The sequence below is a fragment of the Pristiophorus japonicus genome, chromosome 2, assembly GCF_044704955.1.
Source record: "Pristiophorus japonicus isolate sPriJap1 chromosome 2, sPriJap1.hap1, whole genome shotgun sequence".
Classification (NCBI taxonomy): Eukaryota; Metazoa; Chordata; class Chondrichthyes; family Pristiophoridae; genus Pristiophorus; species Pristiophorus japonicus.
In genome coordinates, this window is record NC_091978.1 from 363,149,099 (window position 1) to 363,169,872 (window position 20,774).

The window sequence follows — 20,774 nt, forward strand, 5'->3', positions numbered from 1 at the left end:
GGGAAAGAAGTGAAAGAACAGTGTACCGTTTGCATTTAAGATTCATATTTGCATCTAATTTTTAAAACATTTAAATTTATTTCTGATTGAGAAATCCAGATGAAGGATCAACAACAACTTGTATTTATATAGCGCCTTTAACGTAGTGAAACATCCCAAGGCGCTTCACAGGAGTGTTATGCGATAAATATTTCACACCGAGCCGCGTAAGTAGAAATTAGGGCAGGCGAACAAAAGCTTGGTCAAAGAGATAGGTTTTAAGGAGCGACTTGAAGGGGGAAAGAGAGGTGGCGAGGCGGAGAGGTTTAGGGAGGGAGTTCCAGAGCTTGGGGCCCAGGCAACAGAAGGCACGGCCACCAATGGTTGAGCGATTACAATTAGCGATGCTCAAGAGGGCAGAATTGGAGGAGCGCAGACATCTTGGGGCGGGGGGGGAGGGCGGGGGTTGTGGGGCTGGAAGAGATTACAGAGATAGGGAGGGGTGAGGCTCATAAGGATGAGAATTTTGAAATCGAGCCGTTGCTTATCCGGGAGCCAATGTCAGCGAGCACAGGGGTGATGGGTGAGCAGGACTTGGTGTGAGTTAGAACACGGGCAGCTGAGTTTTGGATCAACTCTAGTTTACGTAGGGTAGAATGTGAGAGGCCAGCCAGGAGTGTGTTGCAATAGTCAAGTCGATATAATAATTTAAATAGATTTAAATAAAAGTGTCCATGGGCTTTCCAAATGACTCTCTGAGAAATCCAGGTGAAGTTATGAGGACCCATAGTGGAGGACAACCCCAAGGTTGGACAAGTGTACTGTGCAGTGGATACCAAGGTTGGATTGTGTTATGTATGTAATAACTCGATAGACTGAATACTGTAAACTCACTCAGATGAAAACCTGGCTCAACTTTATTTAGGCCCAAAGTGCCCGCATTACATGGTGGTTTCCTTTATATAGAAACATAGAAATTAGGTGCAGGAGTAGGCCATTCGGCCCTTCGAGCCTGCACCGCCATTCAATGAGTTCATGGCTGAACATGCAACTTCAGTACCCCATTCCTGCTTTCTCGCCATACCCCTTGATGCACCTAGTAGTAAGGACTACATCTAACTCCTTTTTGAATATATTTAGTGAATTGGCCTCAACAACTTTGTGTGGTAGAGAATTCCACAGGTTCACCACTCTCTGGGTGAAGAAGTTTCTCCTCATCTCGGTCCTAAATGGCTTACCCCTTATCCTTAGACTGTGACCCCTGGTTCTGGACTTCCCCAACATTGGGAACATTCTTCCTGCATCTAACCTGTCTAAACCCGTCAGAATTTTAAACGTTTCTATGAGATCCCCTCTCATTCCTCTGAACTCCAGTGAATACAAGCCCAGTTGATCCAGTCTCACTTGATATGTCAGTCCCGCCATCCCAGGAATCAGTCTGGTGAACCTTCGCTGCACTTCCTCAATAGCAAGAATGTCCTTCCTCAAGTTAGGAGACTAAAACTGTACACAATACTCCAGGTGTGGCCTCACCAAGGCCCTATACAACTGTAGTAACACCTCCCTGCCCCTGTACTCAAATCCCCTCGCTATGAAGGCCAACATGCCATTTGCTTTCTTATATCTGGCCTGCACACACTTGCGTACAGCACAGTGACCTCCGATAGTGGTGCCCCCTGGTGGCTAGTGACCCCAAGCATACATACATGACAACTTGTAACATCCAATAGCTTAATGGAGGAAGGGAAATTGAGGGAGTTCCACAGTTTTAAAGCCATGGGAATTAACGGCTTTAAAGTATGCCTCAACGACGTAGGATGTAGTCTTCACAAAGCCCCCATGGATGAAAATTTGGGCTGCACTGTCGCTGTCCAGTTTGAAAGCCAAAGCGAAGTCCCCAACTGCAGCTCTTTGAATTATTTTTTAATTCACTCACGGGATGTGGGCGAGCTGGCAAGGCCAGCATTTATTGCTCATCCCTTGTTGCCCTTGACAAGACAGTTGTGAGCCGCCTTCTGTGAGGAGGACACAAAAAAAAGGCAGCAGAGAGATATGGACAGGTTGACTGAGTGGGCAAGAACATGGCAAATGGAGTATAATGTGGGGAAGTGTGACGTTATCCACTTTGGTTGGAAAAACAAAACAGCTGAATATTTTTTGAAACGCGAGAGACTGGGAAATGTTTGCTTTGGGAGGGACCTGGGTGTCCTTGTACATAAATCACAGAAAGTTAACATGCAGGTACAGCAAGCTATTAGGAAAGCAAATCATTGCATGGAACGTTTCCCACATTACAACAGTGACTACACTCCAAAAGTACTTCATTGGCTGTAAAGCGCTTTGAGACGTCCGGTGGTCGTGAATGTCACAATATAAATCCAAGTCTTTCTTTCTTTCAAATGGTATGTTAGCATTTGTTATAAGGGATTAGAGTATAAGAGTAAAGACTACAATTATACAGGGCATTGGTGAGGCCACACCTGGAGTACTGTGCACAGTTCTGGTCTCCTTACCTCAGGAAATACGTACTAGCCTTAGAGGGAGTGCAATGAAGGTTCAGTCGACTGGTTCCTGGGATAAAGGGGAACCAATGGATGTGGTGTATTTGGACTTCCAGCAGGCATTTGACAAGGTGCCACATAAAAGGTTACTGCACAAGATAAAAGATCACGGGGTTGGGGGGTAATATATTAGCATGGATGGAAGATTGGCTAACGAACAGAAATCCTTAATCCTTAAACCTCATGAGTTGCTTGGCGTGGCACTAATTATCCAGTATTTGGTCTCTGATTGTCTCTGTAACCAGTAAAAACGCTCAAGTGTGATGAAGAACCGTCTTTAAACTATGAAAAAGGCTCATTAATGACGCATGCAGATTCATTTTACCTCCGTTCAGTCCCCAAGCGTGACCCCGAGCTTCCGGTCGCTTGCCATTTTAATTCTCTGGCCCATTATCACTCTGACCTCGGCCTCTTATACGGTCCCAACAAAGCTCGAGGAACAGCATCTCACCTTTCGATTATTCATTTTACAACCTTCCAGCCTCAACATTGAGTTCAACAATTTCAGATTATTACCACTGCTCCATTTTGTTGGAATGCAGGGGTTGGTAATGATTCTGCTGTTGCCATTTACAGCTCCTCCCGACCCATCTTTTGTTTCTTGACTTGTCCTATTACCATCTCCTTTTGCCTAGCACCATCATCCCTTTTGTCTTTTAATCTCTCCTGCCCTCCGCCTTATCACAGACCTTCCCTTTTGTTCTATCCTCCCCTCCTCGCCTTTTCCTGCCTCTGCCCTTGCTTATAACCTGTTACATCTCCAACATAAATAAGAACATAAGAAATAGGAGCAGGGGTATGCTATACGGCCCCTCGAGCCTGCTCCGCCATTTAACACGATCATGGCTAATCCAATCATGGACTCGGGTCCACTTCCCCGCCCGCTCCCCATAACCCCTTATCCCCTTATCGGTTAAGAAACTGTCTATTTCTGTCTTAAATTTATTCAATGTCCCAGCTTCCACAGCTCTCTGAGGCAGCGAATTCTACAGATTTACAACCCTCAGAGAAGAAATTTCTCCATCTCAGTTTTAAATGGGCGACCCCTTATTTTAAGATTATGGCCCTAGTTCTAGTCTCCCCCATCAATGGAAGCATCCTCTCTGTGTCCACCTTGTCAAGCCCCCTCATAATCTTATACGTTTTGATAAGATCACCTCTCATTCTCATGAATTCCAATGAGTATAGGCCCAACCTACTCAACCTTTCCTCATAAGTCAACGCCCTCATCCCCGGTTCCAATTCTGACGAAAGGTCATTGAGCTGAAACGTTAACTCGGTTTCTCTCTCCACCGATGCTGCCTGACCTGCTGAGTGTTTCCAGCATTTTCGGTTTTTTTTTCAGATATCCAGCCTCCGCAACATTTTGCTTTTTGTCATTGTCAATGCTTTCCATTTAAATGGGAATCAGTTCTCAAATCACAGTTTGGCTCAGAGTCAGCCAAGGCCTTGTAAACACTTCCACCTTCGAAACTAAAATCTGTTGAGGGATCAAATGTGATTAACTATTGCAAAGGTACTTTTTTAAAAAGTAAAGCTAGGGGCACAGGTTGGGCTATGACAATCAAAGTTCTCCTTGGCTAGGGGAAAGGTAAAGCCCACATATCGCACCCGATTATTATTCAGTGACTTCTCTTTGGCAGCACCTTTGAAACCCACGACCTCTACCACCTAGAAGGACAAGGGCAGCTGGCCCTTGGAGGGGAACACCACCACCTCCACGTTCCCCTCCAAGTCGCATACCATCCTGACTTGGAAATATATCGGCCGTTCCTTCATCGTCGCTGGATCAAAATCCTGGAACTCCCTCCCTAACAGCATTGTGGGAGCACCTTCACCACATGGACTGCAGCGGTTCAAGAAGGCAGCTCACCATCATCTTCTTGAGGGCAATGAGGAATAGGCCTTTCCAGCGATGCCCACATCCCGAGAATGAATTTTAAAAACCACTCCTGCACTTTGACCTCTCATCAGTCCAACATGAGCCGTGATGCTCCAAGTGGTTCAATAGCCTGGCAACACTCACTAATCAGGCTCTGCCATTCAATCAGATCTTAGCCGCTCTTCAGCCTCAACTCCACTTTCCTGCACTATCTCCATATCCCTTGATTCCCTTAATATCCAAAAATCTATCGATCACCGTCTTGAGCATTCACATCCTGTCCTTCGAATAGTGCCAAGGGAGTTTTAGCATCCACCCGACCAGACAGGACCTCGTTTCAACAGGTCACACCCAAGGTGTCCTCTGCTCGATGGCTGTACTGCAGCACTTCTACATCCTACAGCCCAATTCGGGCCGAAACAGCGCCTGTACTGAGGGGTATCTGCGCACTTTAAGCTTAAGTCACACCTCGAACATGACCGTGATAATTGAGAGACCCTACTGCTCCCACACCAAGTCTCTCGTCGCTCCTGCTGCAGGTCCTTCAATGGCTTCAATTTAAAATTTCCCATCCTTGCATTGAATCCATGGCCTTGCCCCTCTCTATCTCTCCAGTCTCTGCCAGCGCTCCAACATCATCCTCCCCTGACCTTTGGGATCCTTCCCTCCCTTCATCATCATCATAGGTGGTCCCTCGTATCAAGGACGACTTGCTTCCATGCCAAAAAGGGATGAGTTCACAGGTGTTTCAATGAAGACCAAAATATTCCAGATCCCGAACTACATGTTGAAGGGTGGAAGATGCCTGTGCGTGGATTTTTTTTAACGTGGGGTGGCCGTTGCACACCAGCCACCACACGGGCTTGACAGAGCTAGGTCTTGGTCCAGTGGCAAGACGACTGGAGACCTGCTCTGCTGCACGGGCCTAGTGCGTACACATATCTTAGTGTGGGCTGGCCCGTGCTGTCCCTGGGCCCACGCCTCTTCTGGCCCCGAACTCACGCCTCTCCTGGGCCTCGATCACATCCCTCTACCCCTCTACCCATCCCTTTACCCCATCATTGGCAGCTGTGCCTTCAGCCCTGCGCTGGGATTCCCTTCCCCCACACCTTCTTATTCAAGAGCTGCTGACATTCATGAATCCATAACCCTCGCCTGCATCAGCATCTTCAGAGAGGAACAGAGAAATTTAATAAGATAAAAACAACAAAAGAAAGTTATTGCAATTGCACTTTTAAAGGAAAAATAAACAAAGAGGAACTTTAGTAACCTTCCACCAACCAAAACAAAAACCGTAATAGGACAAGCGAACTCACACCTTTCACATTCTCAGAACGTTCCAAAGTGCTTCACAGCCAATTATTATTTTTGAAGTGTCATTACTGTGGTTATGTCAGCAAAAGTATCGTCCAACGTGTTAGTTGAAGGAGAACTCACTTGCCCCTCTTTGAATACAGTCATGCAGCGGGGTAGAAATTGGATCTCATTACACCCATTTAATGGCCTGATTTCTCAGGGACCAACACCCTACGCCAAAGGACGCCTGAAATACATCCTCCTTTATAGGATGAATCGATTTTTTTTTTTCCCTCATTATATGCAAGGTTGTATTCTTCCGACGAAGACTTAAGAATGTGACCCTTCAACGGGTCACGAAAAAAAAATCGGATTTGTTATCGGGGAATGCTAAAATGGCAAAAAGTTCTTTGGAATTGCTCCCCGGATCTTTAGCAAATTTATATTCCCAGATGATGAGCCTTTCGATCTGGTCTGTTCAAAGTAGAAGTTGCAGCAACAGCTCGACCATCAAATCCAGGACCACAACCAAAGAATTCATTGCAGCAACGTAAAATTGTGTGACTCCAGGGGTCCGAACTTACCACATTTTTGTGCTCCATTCGCGCGTCATGCAAAATTGCCCCTTAGATTTTGGGGGCGATTTGCCGGTAGCGCCGCGCCCTGCGGTTAGCGTCCCGGACCGGCGCACAACAGGTGATGACAGCATTGCCGTGTGCGCCGACGCCTTTACGGCACGCAGGGAAAATGTCAGTGCCAGTTCCACAGGGCGCCCTTAAAGGAGAGGCCGTGTGCGCCCGGGCCACCATTGTATCTTGTTGGCCGACTCTTCGGTCGGTCCGACAATGGCGGCCCTCACCTTGACCGGGCCACCATCATGCAGACCGGCGCTCCCTTTTGGGAGCCGGGCCACTGACCCGGTCGAGCGTGTCCCCCGTGGCATCGCCCAACCAGAGTGCGCAGCGTCCCTCCCCTTTAACTGAAATCAGCGTTGCTCTGACACCCCCCCGGGTGCGTCCCCCCTCCAACGATTGAGGGGGCGCAAAGCCCAATTGCACTCCGGGGGCAGGACTTCTGACCCGGGCGGTAAAAGTCCCGGGCCCAGAAAATTACTGCCCCCAAACGGGGTGCGGTGCAATTTTGGCCCCCGTATCTTTACAAGGCAAGCGTGCTAGAGAATAATATTGCCTTCACATTTCGATGTTGGGTTTGGTTCACGTCACAAAGCCATTGACTTGCGTTATGATTGTAAGAACTGGATAAGCAAGGTGTGATTGGCATTTAGCACTGGCATGAAATAAGGAGGAGGAAGAAAGATAGACTTGAATTTCTATAGCGCCTTTCACAACCACCGGAAGGTTTCTCAAAGCGCTTTACAGCCACTTAAGTACTATTGGAGTGTAGTCACTGTTGTAATGTGGGAAACACAGCAGTCAATTTGCGCACAGCAAGCTCCCACAAACAGCAATGTGATAATGACCAGATTATCTGTTTTTTTGATTGAGGATTAAATATTGGTCCCAGGACAACTGGGCTAACTCCACTGCTTTTCTTCAAAGTAGCGCCATGGAATCTTTTAAATCCACCAGAGAGAGCAATCGGCGCCTCAGTTTAATGTCAGTGCGGCGCTCCCTCAGCACTGCACTGGGAGTGACAGCCGAGATTTATGTGCTCAAGTCTCTGGAGTGGGACTTGAACCCACAACCTTCTGACTCAGAGGTGAGAGTGCTGCCCACTGAGCCATAGCTCAGAACTTGTGGACTTTGTTGCCATCAAGAAAAGTAAAGGATTGGGAGGGGTGGAGGCGTGCTTGTTTTAGAGGGAGGGAGGTATCTGTTGTGGGGCAAGGTTTATGCTGTCGAAAATCGCTAAGAAATTGTCCAACCTCATTGTATTTGGAACCTTTTATTATCCTCAGCATCTGACCTAGATGTTATTGTGGGATTGCAGAAGTGTCACCCAGTCTAGTAAAGGAAATTGGGATGGCTTACTTGACGAACAATAACAACAACAACTTGCATTTATATAGCACCTTTAACATAGTAAAACGTCCCAAGGCGCATCACAGGATTATTATAAGACAAAACATTTGACACTGAGCCGCATAAGGAGAAATTAGGGCAGGTGACCAAAAGCTTGGTCAAAAGGTAGGTTTTAAGGAGTGTCTTGAAGGAGGAAAGAGAGGTAGAGAGGCAGAGAGGTTTAGGGAAGGAGTTCCGGAGCTTGGGGCCTAGGCAAGGGAGAGAGGCAGAGAGGTTTAGGGAAGGAGTTCCGGAGCTTGGGGCCTAGGCAACAGAAGGCACGGCCACCAATGGTGGAGCGATTACAATCAGGGATGCTCAGGAGGGCAGAATTAGAGGAGCGCAGATATCGCGGCGGGGGTGTGGGGCTGGAGAAGATTACAGAGATAGGGAGGGGCGAGGCCATGCAGGGATTTGAAAACAAGGATGAGAATTTTGAAATCAAGGTGTTGCTTAACCAGAAGCCAATGTAGGTCAGCGAGCACAGGGGGTGATGGGTGAGTGGGACTTAATTATAATCAGTGATGCTCTAGGTTAAAGAATGTAAGAACTTGCATTTCTAAAGTACCTTTCACGTTCTCTAGAAGTCCCAAAGTGCCTTACAAATAATGAAGTACTTTTCAAGTGTAGTCACTGACCTAATGTAGGGAATCGCAGGAGCCAATTTATGCACAGCAAGCTCCCACAAATAATAGTGAGATAAATGACCAAATAATTTGCTTTAATACAGCTGATTGAGGGATAAGTGCTGGCCAGGATGCTGGGAGATCCTCTGCTACTCTTCTTCAAATGGTGCCATAGAATTTTTTACCTGAGAGGGCAAACACGATCTCAGTTTAACGTCTCATCTGAAAGCTGGCACCTCTGACAGTGCAGCGCTGCCTCGGTACTGCAGGAAAGCATCAGCCGAGATTATGTGCGCTCACATCTCTGTTGAGATTTAATTCCTGAATCATTTTTTTTAATAAAAAGATTGTTCCTTAAGATATTGGGTTAAAAGTTGCGGCCGGAGGCTTCCTGCGGACGCAAGGTCCCGATCACCAAATACGACGCGCCCCTACCCACAGATCCTGTGCACACGGAGAATTCCGGTTTGAGCCAGCAAAGTCCTGGGCAGCGCTTGACGTCACGCCACCCAGGAACGCTGGGGCATGGAGCCTGTGGCGTCGTTCGGAGAATGGTCCGTCCCACAAGACCTGTCAAAAAAATTAATTTGGAAAGGCCACGCACCCGATTTTGTTTAACTTCAGTCTTGTACACAGCTGCCATTACTATGAATGGGAATACCCCAAAAAACAAAGAAAAGACTTTACATAAATTTAAAAAAAAAACACCTCAATTATTTAAAATTAATAGAAATTGAATTAAATGCTGTGGAAAAAAATATATATTTTTTTGAATTTAAAAAAATATATATTTTAATAGTGTAAAAAATAAATTTACCTTAATGGACAGGATTTTTAATATAAAAATTAGTCCTAAAATTTATTTTTTCGATCTTTTAAAACACTTATGCTTGTAAAAGCAGGCCTTACATCTGCTTTTACCAAATGCAACAGTTTTAAGGACACTCGCTGGGCAGGAGTTGGGCAAATAGCCCAAATCTCCCTCGCAGAGGCTCCTTACATTCGCATTTGTCCGATCTGTCAAAATTAATTGTGATAGTTCGCAGATGCCGGGTCCAGGTGCCTGCGTTTTGCCCGCCCTAAACCTGGAACTTGCGGGGCCTCTTCGGGCATGTGCGCACATCGCGCGCACCCACACGGAGAGGCGGCAATTTACGGCCCGAATATCGTTTCATTATTATTTAAAAAAAAGGCTAATAAGATTGTCTCGTCTCTCCTTTAAAATCCACCTTCAGCAACTCGCAAAAAAAAAAAGATAGTTCTCAATGTTTCTCGAGGAGGTTCCAAGCTGCATGAAAACACGAAGAGGCCACCAGGGCCTTGGCAACCTGGTTTTGCCTGAACACTTCTTCTTTGCATCCGTCCTGTCAGATGCTCCCCCGTGTGTCGGCTGATTAGCATAAGGGTGATCAGATGGGTTGTGTGATTGTCCTGCGTTCCCATCACAGCATACCAAATCTATCGAGGTCGGGAAAATTAAAAGTTTGCAGGAAACAAATCCCCCTTCGGATACGGCATCTTAATTGTGATTCAGTTGATGGGAATTAAAGGGCTTCATGTCAGGGAGCTCCCTGTGGCATGTTTATGAATTCATCTAATTGGAATTTCCTTCCTCGTACCTGTTGCTTTACAATCAGTTTTATTGTCAAGTCTGCGTGGGTGAATGGCCATTTATAATAATCTCGTGTTCTACAAGAGGGTTTAGATAATCTGGTGTTGGTCAACTGCAGCTTTTCAGTATCATCATCATAGGCAGCCCCTCGGAATTGAGGAAGACTTGCTTCCACTCTAAAAATGAGTCCTTAGGTGGCTGTACAGTCCAATACGGGAATTACAATCCCTGTCACAGGTGGGACAGATAGTCGTTGAGGGAAGGGGAGGGTGGGACAGGTTTGCCGCACGCTCTTTCCGCTGTCTGCGCTTGGTTTCTGCACGCTCTCGGCGATGAGACTCGAGGTGCTCAGCGCCCTCCCGGATGCACTTCCTCCACCTGGGGAGGTCTTGGGCCAGGGACTCCCAGGTGTCAGTGGGGATGTTGCATTTTATCAGGGATGTTTCCTCTGCCCACCTTTGGCTCGTTTGCCGTGAAGGAGTTCCGAGTAGAGCACTTGCTTTGGGAGTCTCGTGTCTGGCATGCGAACAATGTGGCCTGCCCAGCGGAGGTGATCGAGTGTGGTCAGTGCTTCAATGCTGGGGATGTTGGCCTGGTCGAGGACACGAACGTTGGTGTGTCTGTCCTCCCAGGGGATTTGTAGGATCTTGCAGAGACATCATTGGTGGTATTTCTCCAGCGACTTGAACCATACACAAAACCCAACATACAGTACGGACCATTGAAGAAAGTGAATAATAACAACAGTAACAACTTACATTTATATAGTCTATTTGACGTAGCAAAACGTCCCAAGGTGTTTCACAGGAATGATTATCAAACGGAATTTGACACCGAACCATATAAGCGTGGTCAAAGAGGTAGGACTCAAGGAGCATCTTAAAGGAGGAGAGAAGTATAAAGGCGGAGAAGCATAGAGGTTTAAGGAGGGAATTCCAGAGCTTAGGGCCAAGGCAGCTGAAAGCACGGCCTTCAATGATAGAGCGGGGATGCGCAAGAAGCCAGAATTGGAAGAGCGCAGAGATCGCGAAGGCTTTTAGTGCTGGCCGAGGTTACAGAGATAGATGGCCCAGAACATAACATCCCATTCCATAATGTACAGTACACAGTGACTAAAAGGTGACAATTCATTTTCATCGCTACTGTGTGCCTTATGCATGTTCTGGTGACTTCTCTTATCCACGTGTTTGCACACAATGGCTAAAACTTGACAGTGCATTGCCCTCAAATCTGGTACCAAGCTTATGGTCTACATGGCTGTAGTGAAACCTGCCCTCCTGTATGGCTCAGAGACGTGGACCATATACAGTAGACACCTCAAATCGCTGGAGAAATACCACCAACGATGCCTCCACAAGATCTTGCAAATCCTCTGGGAGGACAGACGCACCAATATTAGCGTCTTCGACCAGGCCAACATCCCCAGCATTGAAGCACTGACCACACCCGGCCAGCTCCGTTGGGCAGGCTACATTGTCCAAGACTCCCTAAGCAAGTGCTCTACTCAGAACTCCTACCGGCAAGCGAGCCCCAGGTGGACGCACGAAACGCTTCAAGGTCACCCTCAAAGCCTCCTTGATAAAATGCAACATCCCCACCGACACCTGGGAATCCCTGGCCAAAGACCACCCTGAGTGGAGGAAGAGCATCCGGGAGGGCGCTGAGCACCTCGAGTCACGTCGCCGAGAGCATGCAGAAAACAAGCGCAGGCAGCGGAAGGAGCGTGCGGCAAACCGGTCCCACCCACCCTTTCCTTCAACCACTGTCTGTCCCACCTGTGACAGAGACTGTAATTCCCGTATTGGACTGCACGGTCACCTGAGAACTCACTTTGAGTGGAAGCAGGTCTTCCTCGATTTCGAGGGACAGCCTATGATGATGAGTGCCTTCTGTTATCCACGTGTCTGTACACAATGGCTAAAACTTGGCAGTGCACTCCCATCAGGTATGTGCAGCTCCAATATGCCTTAATGTAAATTAGGTGCTCAACTGTGGCTCAGTGGGTAGCACTCTCACCTCTGAGTCAGAAGGTTGTGGATTCAAGTCCCACAGCACAGATTTTAGCATATAATCCAGGCTGACATCTCAGTGCAATACTAAGGGAGTGCTGTACTGTCGGAGGTGCCGTCTTTCGGGCGAAACGTTAAAGCAAGATCCTCTCTGCTCTCTCAGATAGATGTTACTAGAAATATGAGGGTATACATAGGAAAGGATGAACAGGTTGGGTCTCGTTTCTCTTGAAAAAAGGCTCAGGGGTGACCTAATAGAGGTCTTTAAAATTATGAAATGTCTTGATAGAGTGGATACAGAGAATGTTTCCACTTGTCGGGGGTGGGCATAAAAATATCAGATCGTCACCAAAACATCCATTTGGGAACTCAAGAAACTGCTTTACCCAGAGAGTGGTGAGAATGTGCAACTCGCTGCCACAGGGAGTGGTTGAAGCGAATAGTATCGATGTATTTAAGGGGAGGCTAGACAAGCATATGAGGGTGAAGGGAATAGAGGGTTATGTGGATAGATTTAGATGAGGAAAGACGGGAGGAGGCTCGAGTGGGGCATAAACGCTGGCATAGACTGATTGGGCCGAATGGCCTGTTTCTGTGCCGTATATCCTAATATAAAGTGAAAGATCCTGCGAAATTATTTCGAAGAAAAATGGTACAGTTCTCCCTGTTGAATTGGCCAGCATTTCTCCCTCTGTAGTCCTCTCCAGTCACCCCACCATATATCTGAGGAGTTGCTGTTTGTGGTATGCACACCAGATCACAAGGTATGTACAGATAAAGAAGACCAGTTATCCAGAAAGAGCAGACAGACAACCCCCAAAGCATTCAGCTGTTTCTCGACTAATTCTAAGGTTTCTGTCCTGTCACATTTAATTCAGCAATACATGCAGTGGTTAATGCTTCTCCTGCACAGACAGGAGGTGCTCAGAAAGTGAGAACTTTAAGGGGTAAATTGTCTTTGTTCAAGAAAAGGAATTCTCGTTGCACTTCCAGTGAAGTTACAATGGCAGAACGGGAGCAGCTCCGAGAAAATTCTCCGCTATAACCCCTTTTTAAAAAAAAAAGAAAAATAATGGCGCTGAATTTGCAGTCGGAGGCTTCCCGCAGGAAAATGGCTCTGACCCGTAAATAAAATGCCCGCCTACCTGGTGGGCCGGGAGGTACGGAGACGCACAGCCCTGGGCCACTCTGGGTACCCACGGATAGAGGCCCACGTATCTCGGGGACGTAGGCGGTTCGCAAGCACCCCTGCGATCACATGGGCTGGCCCAACCAATCACATGGGCTGGCCCAACCAATCACATGGGCTGGCCCAACCAATGACAGAATACTCATTCATGCTTATGTATGTATGGAATCCCCATAAGTATGAATGGGAATACCCCAAAAAATGCATCTACACATCAAATAAATTTTAACAAAAACATTACATATTTAAAATGCAATTTAATTAAATATTTAAAACACAAATTTAATGTTTTGAAAAATGTTTTAACGGGGCTAAAAAATAATCTTACCTTAAAGCAGAGGTTTTTTAAATAATTGAAAAACGTTATTTTAATGTTTTTTTTAACTCTTATGCTGGTAAAGGCAGGCCTTACACCTGCTGTTACCAGGCATAAGAATTTTGCGGGCATTCGCTGGGCAGAGGTTGTGCAAATAGCCCAACTCTCCGCCCGCGGAGGCCCTTTTCCCACGAGAATTCTTGCTAGATCGCAAATTCTGGGGTTTCCGCGCATGCGCAGTGCGTGCGAAAACCCGGAACTTGCGGGGCACTTACGGGCACGTGCACACCTTGTACGCACCCATAGGGGCCGCAAATTTCGGCCCAATATAAATTTTCACCTCTCCCAGGAGATCACAGGGTTTTTGGTAAGGTGTCTGTACTGTGATACATAATGCAACACAATTGTGTGGGACAAGATGGATGGACCAGAGGGTCTTTACCTGGTCTGTCATTGTTCGTATAACCCTTGGCGTTCTAACCGAGAATATTCCCAGCCAAGTGTTGTGAGTTTTTAACCACCTGAAAGCAAACCAGGAGATATGTGCAATTTTGCAATATTATTAAAATAAAAGGTCACTTCATTAAAATAAGATATGCTGGATTGTCAGAAAATCAAGATACAACTGTCATAATAATCCTTCAACACTTCTAAAGCAGCTCGCAATTAATTGGTGTAAGTAATGAAAAACTTGTTAGTTCAGGCGGAGAATGCACAGAATGGCTCAGCAAAATGGTTAAAACCCCTGATTTATCCTCAATTCGTTGCTGGGTGGGCAGGTATCTGGAGTCGTTGGCATGGAAGAGGAGCTTTGAAGCCATGAGTCGGTCACTTTGGAGGCTCAGAGAGTATGGCAGGAATCTTGGAGATGTATAAAATGAGCGAGAGATCTCGGCGACCTTTCGGGAAAAGAGAAAAACCTAGCACTGTGGGCCAGCGACTGTTGTTTTGTGAGGTAACACACCAAAGGTTTGGACAATCTCAATGCAGTTCCGAATGGGCAGTGGTACATGACACAGGACAGTTTGGAGAGACTGCATTAATTGAATATTGGGAAGACCGAAGCCATTGTTTTTGGACCCCGCCACAAACTCCGTTTGCGAGTCACTGACTCCATCCCTCTCCCCAACTTCTAACTGAGACTAAACTAGTTTGTTTGCAACCTTGGTGTCATATTTGACGCTGAAATTAGCTTTCAACCGCCTATTCCCACCTCCGTAACATCACCCGTCTCCGCCCCTGCCTCAGCTCACCCGCTGCTGAAGCCCTCATCCGTGTCTTTGTTATCTCTAGACTTGACTATTCCAACGCTCTCCTGGCCGACCTCCCACATTCGACCCTACGTAAACTAGAGGTGATCCAAAACTCGGCTGCCCATGTCCTAACTCGCACCAAGTCCCGCTCACCCATCACCCCTGTGCTCGCTGACCTACATAGGCTCCTGGTTAAGCAACATCTCAATTTCAAAATCCCTCCATGGCCTCGCCCCTCCCTATCTCTGTAATCTCCTTCAGGCCCACAACCACCCAAGATGTCTGCACTCCTCTAATTCTGCCCTCTTGAGCATCCCTGATTATAATCGCTCAACCATCGGTGGCCATGCTTTCAGCTGCCTGGGCCCCAAGCTCTGGAACTCCCTGCCTAAACCTCTCTGCCTCTCTACCTCTCTTTCCTCATTCAAGACACTACTTATCTCTTTGACTAAGCTTTTGGTCACCTGTGCTAATTTCGACCTATGCGGTTTGGTGTCAAATTTTTAAAATCTCATCATACTGCTGTGAACCACCTTGGGTCATTTCACCATGCTAAAAGTGCTATATAAATACAAGTTGTTGTTATATGAAATAAAGAAAGACTTGCATTTATATAGCACCTTTCACGACCACCGGATGTCCCAAAGCACCTTACTTCCAATGAAGTACATTTGACGTGTAGTCAATGTTGTAATTTGGGAAATGCGGCAGCCATTTTGCACACAGCAAGCTCCCACAAACAGCAATGTGAAAATGACCAGATAATCTGTTTTTGTTATGTTGATTGAGGGATAAATTTTGGCCAGGACACTGGGGATAACTCCCCTGCTCTTCTTCAAAATAGTACCACGGGATATTTTACGTCCACCTGAGAGAACAAACGGAGCCTCGGTTTAACGTCTCATCTGAAAGTGCAGCACTCCCTCAGCTCTGCACTGGGAGTGTCAGCCTCGATCTTTGTGCTCAAGTTCCTGGATTGAGACTTGAACTCACAACCTGCTGATTCATCGATGAGTGCGTTACCCACTGAGCCACAGCTGACATTGTGCCATTCATGACCACCAGACATCCCAAAAGCACTTAACAGCCAACAATGTACTTTTTCTTTTTGAAGTGCTGTCGGATACTCAAGAGCTAATCTGTACACCGCAAGCTGCCACAAACAGCGATGTGATAATGACCCAGATAATCTCTTTTAGTGATGTCAATTGAGGGATAAACATTGGCCCAGGATAGCGGAGATGACTCCCCTGCTTTTCTTCGAAATAGTGCCCGTGGGATATTTTACATCCAACTGAGAGGGCGGACGCGGCCTGGGTTTAATGTCTCATCCGAAAGACGGCACCTCTGACAGTGCAGCGCTCCCTCAGTACTGCACTGGAGTGTCAGCCTGGATTTTATGTGCTCAAATCTCGAATGAGGAGTTGAACTGACAACCTACGCACAAACTTGTGACTCAGAGATAAGGGTGCTACCCACTGACACAGCCTGTGAAGTTCAAAGATGCCATTGTCATTCTGGTCCCTTTGCTGATTTTGAACAAAAATAGATTTTTTTTTAGCGTTTTTTTATTATTCTTGATCAGTTTTAGTGCTGGCAGAGTCAGTCGACACAGCCACCCTTAATGGGCTCCTTGATTTTGACTTGAGATTGCATTTATATGGGAAGATTGACAAGCAGGCAGATTCACCAAGAAATAATCTTCATCTAATTACTTGGAAACTCCATACATGTGAACATAACGCATATTTAGGAAAGCGAGAAGGCACGACACTACTGACAGCAATAGCTTCAGGTTTTTGAGTTAACCGATAGCTGAGAAAATCATGCCGACTGGATGATAAAAACTGCACTAATTGCAAATACCAGCGAGATGTCTTAGACCCGATATTGTAACGGAAAGTGGTTCCTTGCAAAGGGTCCTAACGACCAGTAATATTTTTAAACTTTTGAACATTTTTTGCAAGGCAGCATTAATTTGCAGTACACTCGACCATGTTTAAATGTTGATAACAGCTGAACTTGGCATGCAGTGTGATGTTTATGGCACCAACATTTCTTCTGTTTACAGTTTGTATTGTCATGCAGTCAGGATGATCTGTGCTCATGTCATGTTCTGATCATTACTTCACACCCCATCCAATTTGGTTTCATGATGTTTTGCGATGTGACTTTCGCATAATGCGTATGACTGCTGGGGTAGGGGGAGTTATGCATTTTCTGTTTTGCGTTAGCATATCTCTGACAGGCGCATTTTACCTTTCCATGCATCAATGTCTCACACTTAGGTTTGATTGACCTGCTTCTGGATTAGGGCTGCACTGCGGGAGTGTAGGATTCAATCATTGTGGTCATTTAAAGGGGTACTTTGTTTGTAAACACACAAAGGGGTGGGTCACATAGCATCAAGGTCTAGCATTGTGCCCATTGCCATTTGAGGCAATAATGAATCATAGAATGGTCACGGCACAGAAGGAGGCTATTCAGCCCATCGAGCCCATGCCGGCTCTCTGCAAGAGCACTTCAGCTAGTCTCACTCCCCCATCCTTTTCCCGTAGCCCTGCAAAATTATTTATTTTGGGTACATATCCAACTCCCTTTTCAAAGCCACAATTGAGTCTGCCTCCACCACCCTTTCAGGTAGTGCATTCCAGATCCTAACAAACAGAAAACAGAGAGTAGGGATAAATGGTTCATTCTCGGGTTGGCAATCTGTAACCAGTGGGGTGCCGCAGGGATCAGTGCTGGGACCTCAACTATTTACAATCTATATTAACGACTTGGATGAAGGGACCAGGTGTAATGTAGCCAAGTTTGCCGACGATACAAAGATGGGACGAAAAGCAATGTGTGAGGAGGACACACAAAATCTGCAACAGAAAATAGAGAGGCTAAGTGAGTGGGCAAATAATTGGCAGATGGAGTATAATGTTGGAAAGTGTGAGCTCATGCACTTTGGCAGAAAAAAAATCAAAGAGCAAGTTATTATTTAAATGGAGAAAGATTGCAAAGTGTTGCAGTACAGCAGGACCTGGGGGTACTTGTTCATGAAATATAAACGGTTAGTATGCAGGTATAGCAAGTGATCAGGAAGGCCAATGGTATCTTGGCCTTTATTGCAAAGGGGATGGAGTATAAAAGCAAGGAAGTCTTGCTACTGTTGTACTGGGTATTGGTGAGGCCACACCTGGAATACTGCATGCAGTTTTGATTTCCATATTTACAAAAGGATATACTTGCTTTGGAGGCAGTTCAGAGAAGGTTCATTAGGTTGATCCTGGGGATGAGGGGGTTGACTTATGAGGAAAGGTTGAGTAGGTTGGGCCTCTACTCATTGGAATTCAGAAGAATGAGAGGTGATCTTATTGAAACGTATACGATTATGAGGAGGCTTGACAAGGTGGATGCAGAGAGGATATTTCCACTGATAGGGGACACTAGAACTAGAGGGCATGATCTTAGAATAAGGGGCTGCCCATTTAACACTGAGCTGAGGAGAAATTTCTTCTCGCAGAGGGTTGTAAATCTCTGGAATTTGCTGCCTCAGAAGCTGTGGAAGCTGGGACATTGAATACATTTAAGACAGAAATAGACAGTTTCTTAAACGATAAGGGGTTATGGGGAATGGGCAGGGAAGTGGAGCTGAGTCCATGATCAGATTAGCCATGATTTTATTGAATGGCGGAGCAGGCTCGAGGGGCCTTATGGCCTACTCCTGTTCCTATTTCTTATGTTCTTATATACTCAAAAGACTGAGCATCCACAGCCCTTTGGGGCAGAGAATTCCAAAGACTCACAACCCTCTGAGTGAAGAAATTCCTCCTCATTTCAGTCATTGTAAAAGCCATTTAAAAAGCAACTTGCGCAAGGGCAAAACAAATGCCTGATGCAAAGGCACTAACCCCATTTACCACTCCCATTCTTTCCTATTACAGGTTGAACCTCCCTTATTCGGGACTGCCTTATCCGGCACCACCCCTCGTCCGGCACCATTCCCGGCCGCACCGACATGAACAAATTGAAGTCCTTCCTCGCTGCCGACTCCCCCATTCGCTGGCCTGACCCCGCGATCCACCACACCCCCCCCCCCACCCCTCTCTACGATCTCTCTGCTGCACTCCCAGCCCTAAACCAGCCAGCCCCGATATCCCCTTGCTCAGTAACTGTACCATCCAATTTAATGTGACCACCCCTCGTCCGGCAAAATCCCTTATCCGGCACAGGCCAGGTCCCGAGGGTGTCGGGTAAGAGAGCTTCAACCTGTATATATAAAATACTGATTGGAGCAAACCATCTTGCCAACAAGTGATGAAGATTTGTTGGCAAGAATGAAGCACACCTTGGAAAGGCGATGTACTAAAGTACGTTTTATGTTCTTTGTATTGTGGATCTAGGAATTCTATTTTGTGTGCTGGCTGACAGTGTGCATCATTGACCTTTTTTCTCTCCCCCCCACCCCCTCTGTTTTCTCGCCTCAGGTTACGTATCTAAACCGAGCCGTGAGCCAAACTCTCACCACAAGGGACAGAAGATTAGTACATATTCCTACCGAGGACCCATGTAAATATTCACCGGCTGGCCAGGCCGCTGCCTGCGATAGTAAAACCTGTCAAGTTTCGAGCCTGTTTGTTGGACATCACCAGAGGGTGCAGGAAGTCGGACGGGGAGACCAATGTAAAATTGGCGGGGTCGTGACCTCTTCTGCGGAGCCGGCACAGAGCGTCCGGGGCAATGGATCCTGCAGCGGCTCGTCGCAGGTTAAAATCAAGGCCGCGGCCAATGCGGAGGAAGTCTTGGAGTTGACGAATGGTCGGAAGGAACAGGCTGCTGTGCCAAGGCAGCAGACCGTATTCGTGGGCCGGCTGGGCCAGCCTCCTCGTGGACCCCTTTCCTTGCACATGTACAGCAGAAAGAATGTTTTTCTCCAGCACAGTTTGTACACCTCTGACTTGCAGGCTCTGGGTCAGAAAGATGGCTAGAACATGCCCCCCCCCCACACCCCCACTCCCTCCAGGCCCGTCATGGAGATACGAAACTCACAGCCACTATTGCTTTCGCAGAAAAGCCATCCAGGTACCGAAAGGGGTAAAATCCTTCCGAAACTCCTTCCGAAACTCGCCGAGCCTTTGACACTGCTGCCTCCTACATTCTTCGAGACTTCTTTGGCCTCTCTGATTTTTTTCATAGCTGTTTCTATCCAAAAAGAAAAAAGCCATTCTCCATACGAACTTTAATCTAACTGAGCTGAGGTGATGATTGGTATCTTTCATTGGGGGAAAGAGTAGGGGGAGTGGGACTAATTGGATCGCTCGTTCAAAGAGCCGGCATGGGCACGATGGGCCGAATGGCCTCTTTCGGTGCTGTATGATTCTATATGAACTCGCCAGTAAATGGACCCAATATACTAAGAACCTCTTTCCACGAGAGTCAAGGTGGTACTTCATAACGCTATTAAACAGTCCCTTTGTGGACCAGTTCTTCTTCTAAAAAAAGGAAAAAAAATGGAAATGAATGTTTTAATAGATAAAATGCGTTTGTATGTGGAAACTATTTACTTTTAGACACCGCAAGCATGTTAAAAAAAAAATTAACCTTGCATTTTCTGAACATGTAGACTTTTCACAAGATGGCATGCTTTGGTGATGAGAAACCTCGACTTATTTTTAATATTAATTCCTTTGACTAAAGTTGACAAGACAAGACGACTAAAGTGTCAGGTGCTGTCTTTTGTAGTTGGTGAATGAAAGAGCCGTTCGCAACTGCAAATGTGCCAGCTTCGCACGGCGGAAGGATATTTGAAGGAGAAGGAATCCCTTCCAGTTGAAGCCATTTCCCCAAAGTCTCGTGCTCTATTTTAGTGGGACAAAGCAAAAAGTGAGAGCTAATTATGCTTCATATCTTTAACGGGGGTGGGGGGGTGAGGGGCTGGAAATATATAGGAATTCAATTTTTCTCCTCCTCTCCATTTAATTGAATTTTATTTTTACTGAAAATAGCTTAAGATCTGGATTTGCAATAGAACTGCTGCAT

General features: G+C 46.5%; 1 protein-coding gene across 1 annotated transcript in view; it reads left to right on the forward strand.

Annotated features, from left to right (window-relative positions):
• The window catches only part of ccser1 (coiled-coil serine-rich protein 1), a 1,720,263-nt gene extending 1,700,540 nt beyond the window's left edge, over positions 1-19,723 (forward strand). Inside the window, exon 10 of the mRNA XM_070866097.1 lies at positions 19,223-19,723. Within this exon, the coding sequence (XP_070722198.1) occupies positions 19,223-19,723 (501 nt within the window). The remainder of the gene's footprint in view (positions 1-19,222) is intronic.
• The last annotated feature ends 1,051 nt before the right edge of the window (positions 19,724-20,774 follow it).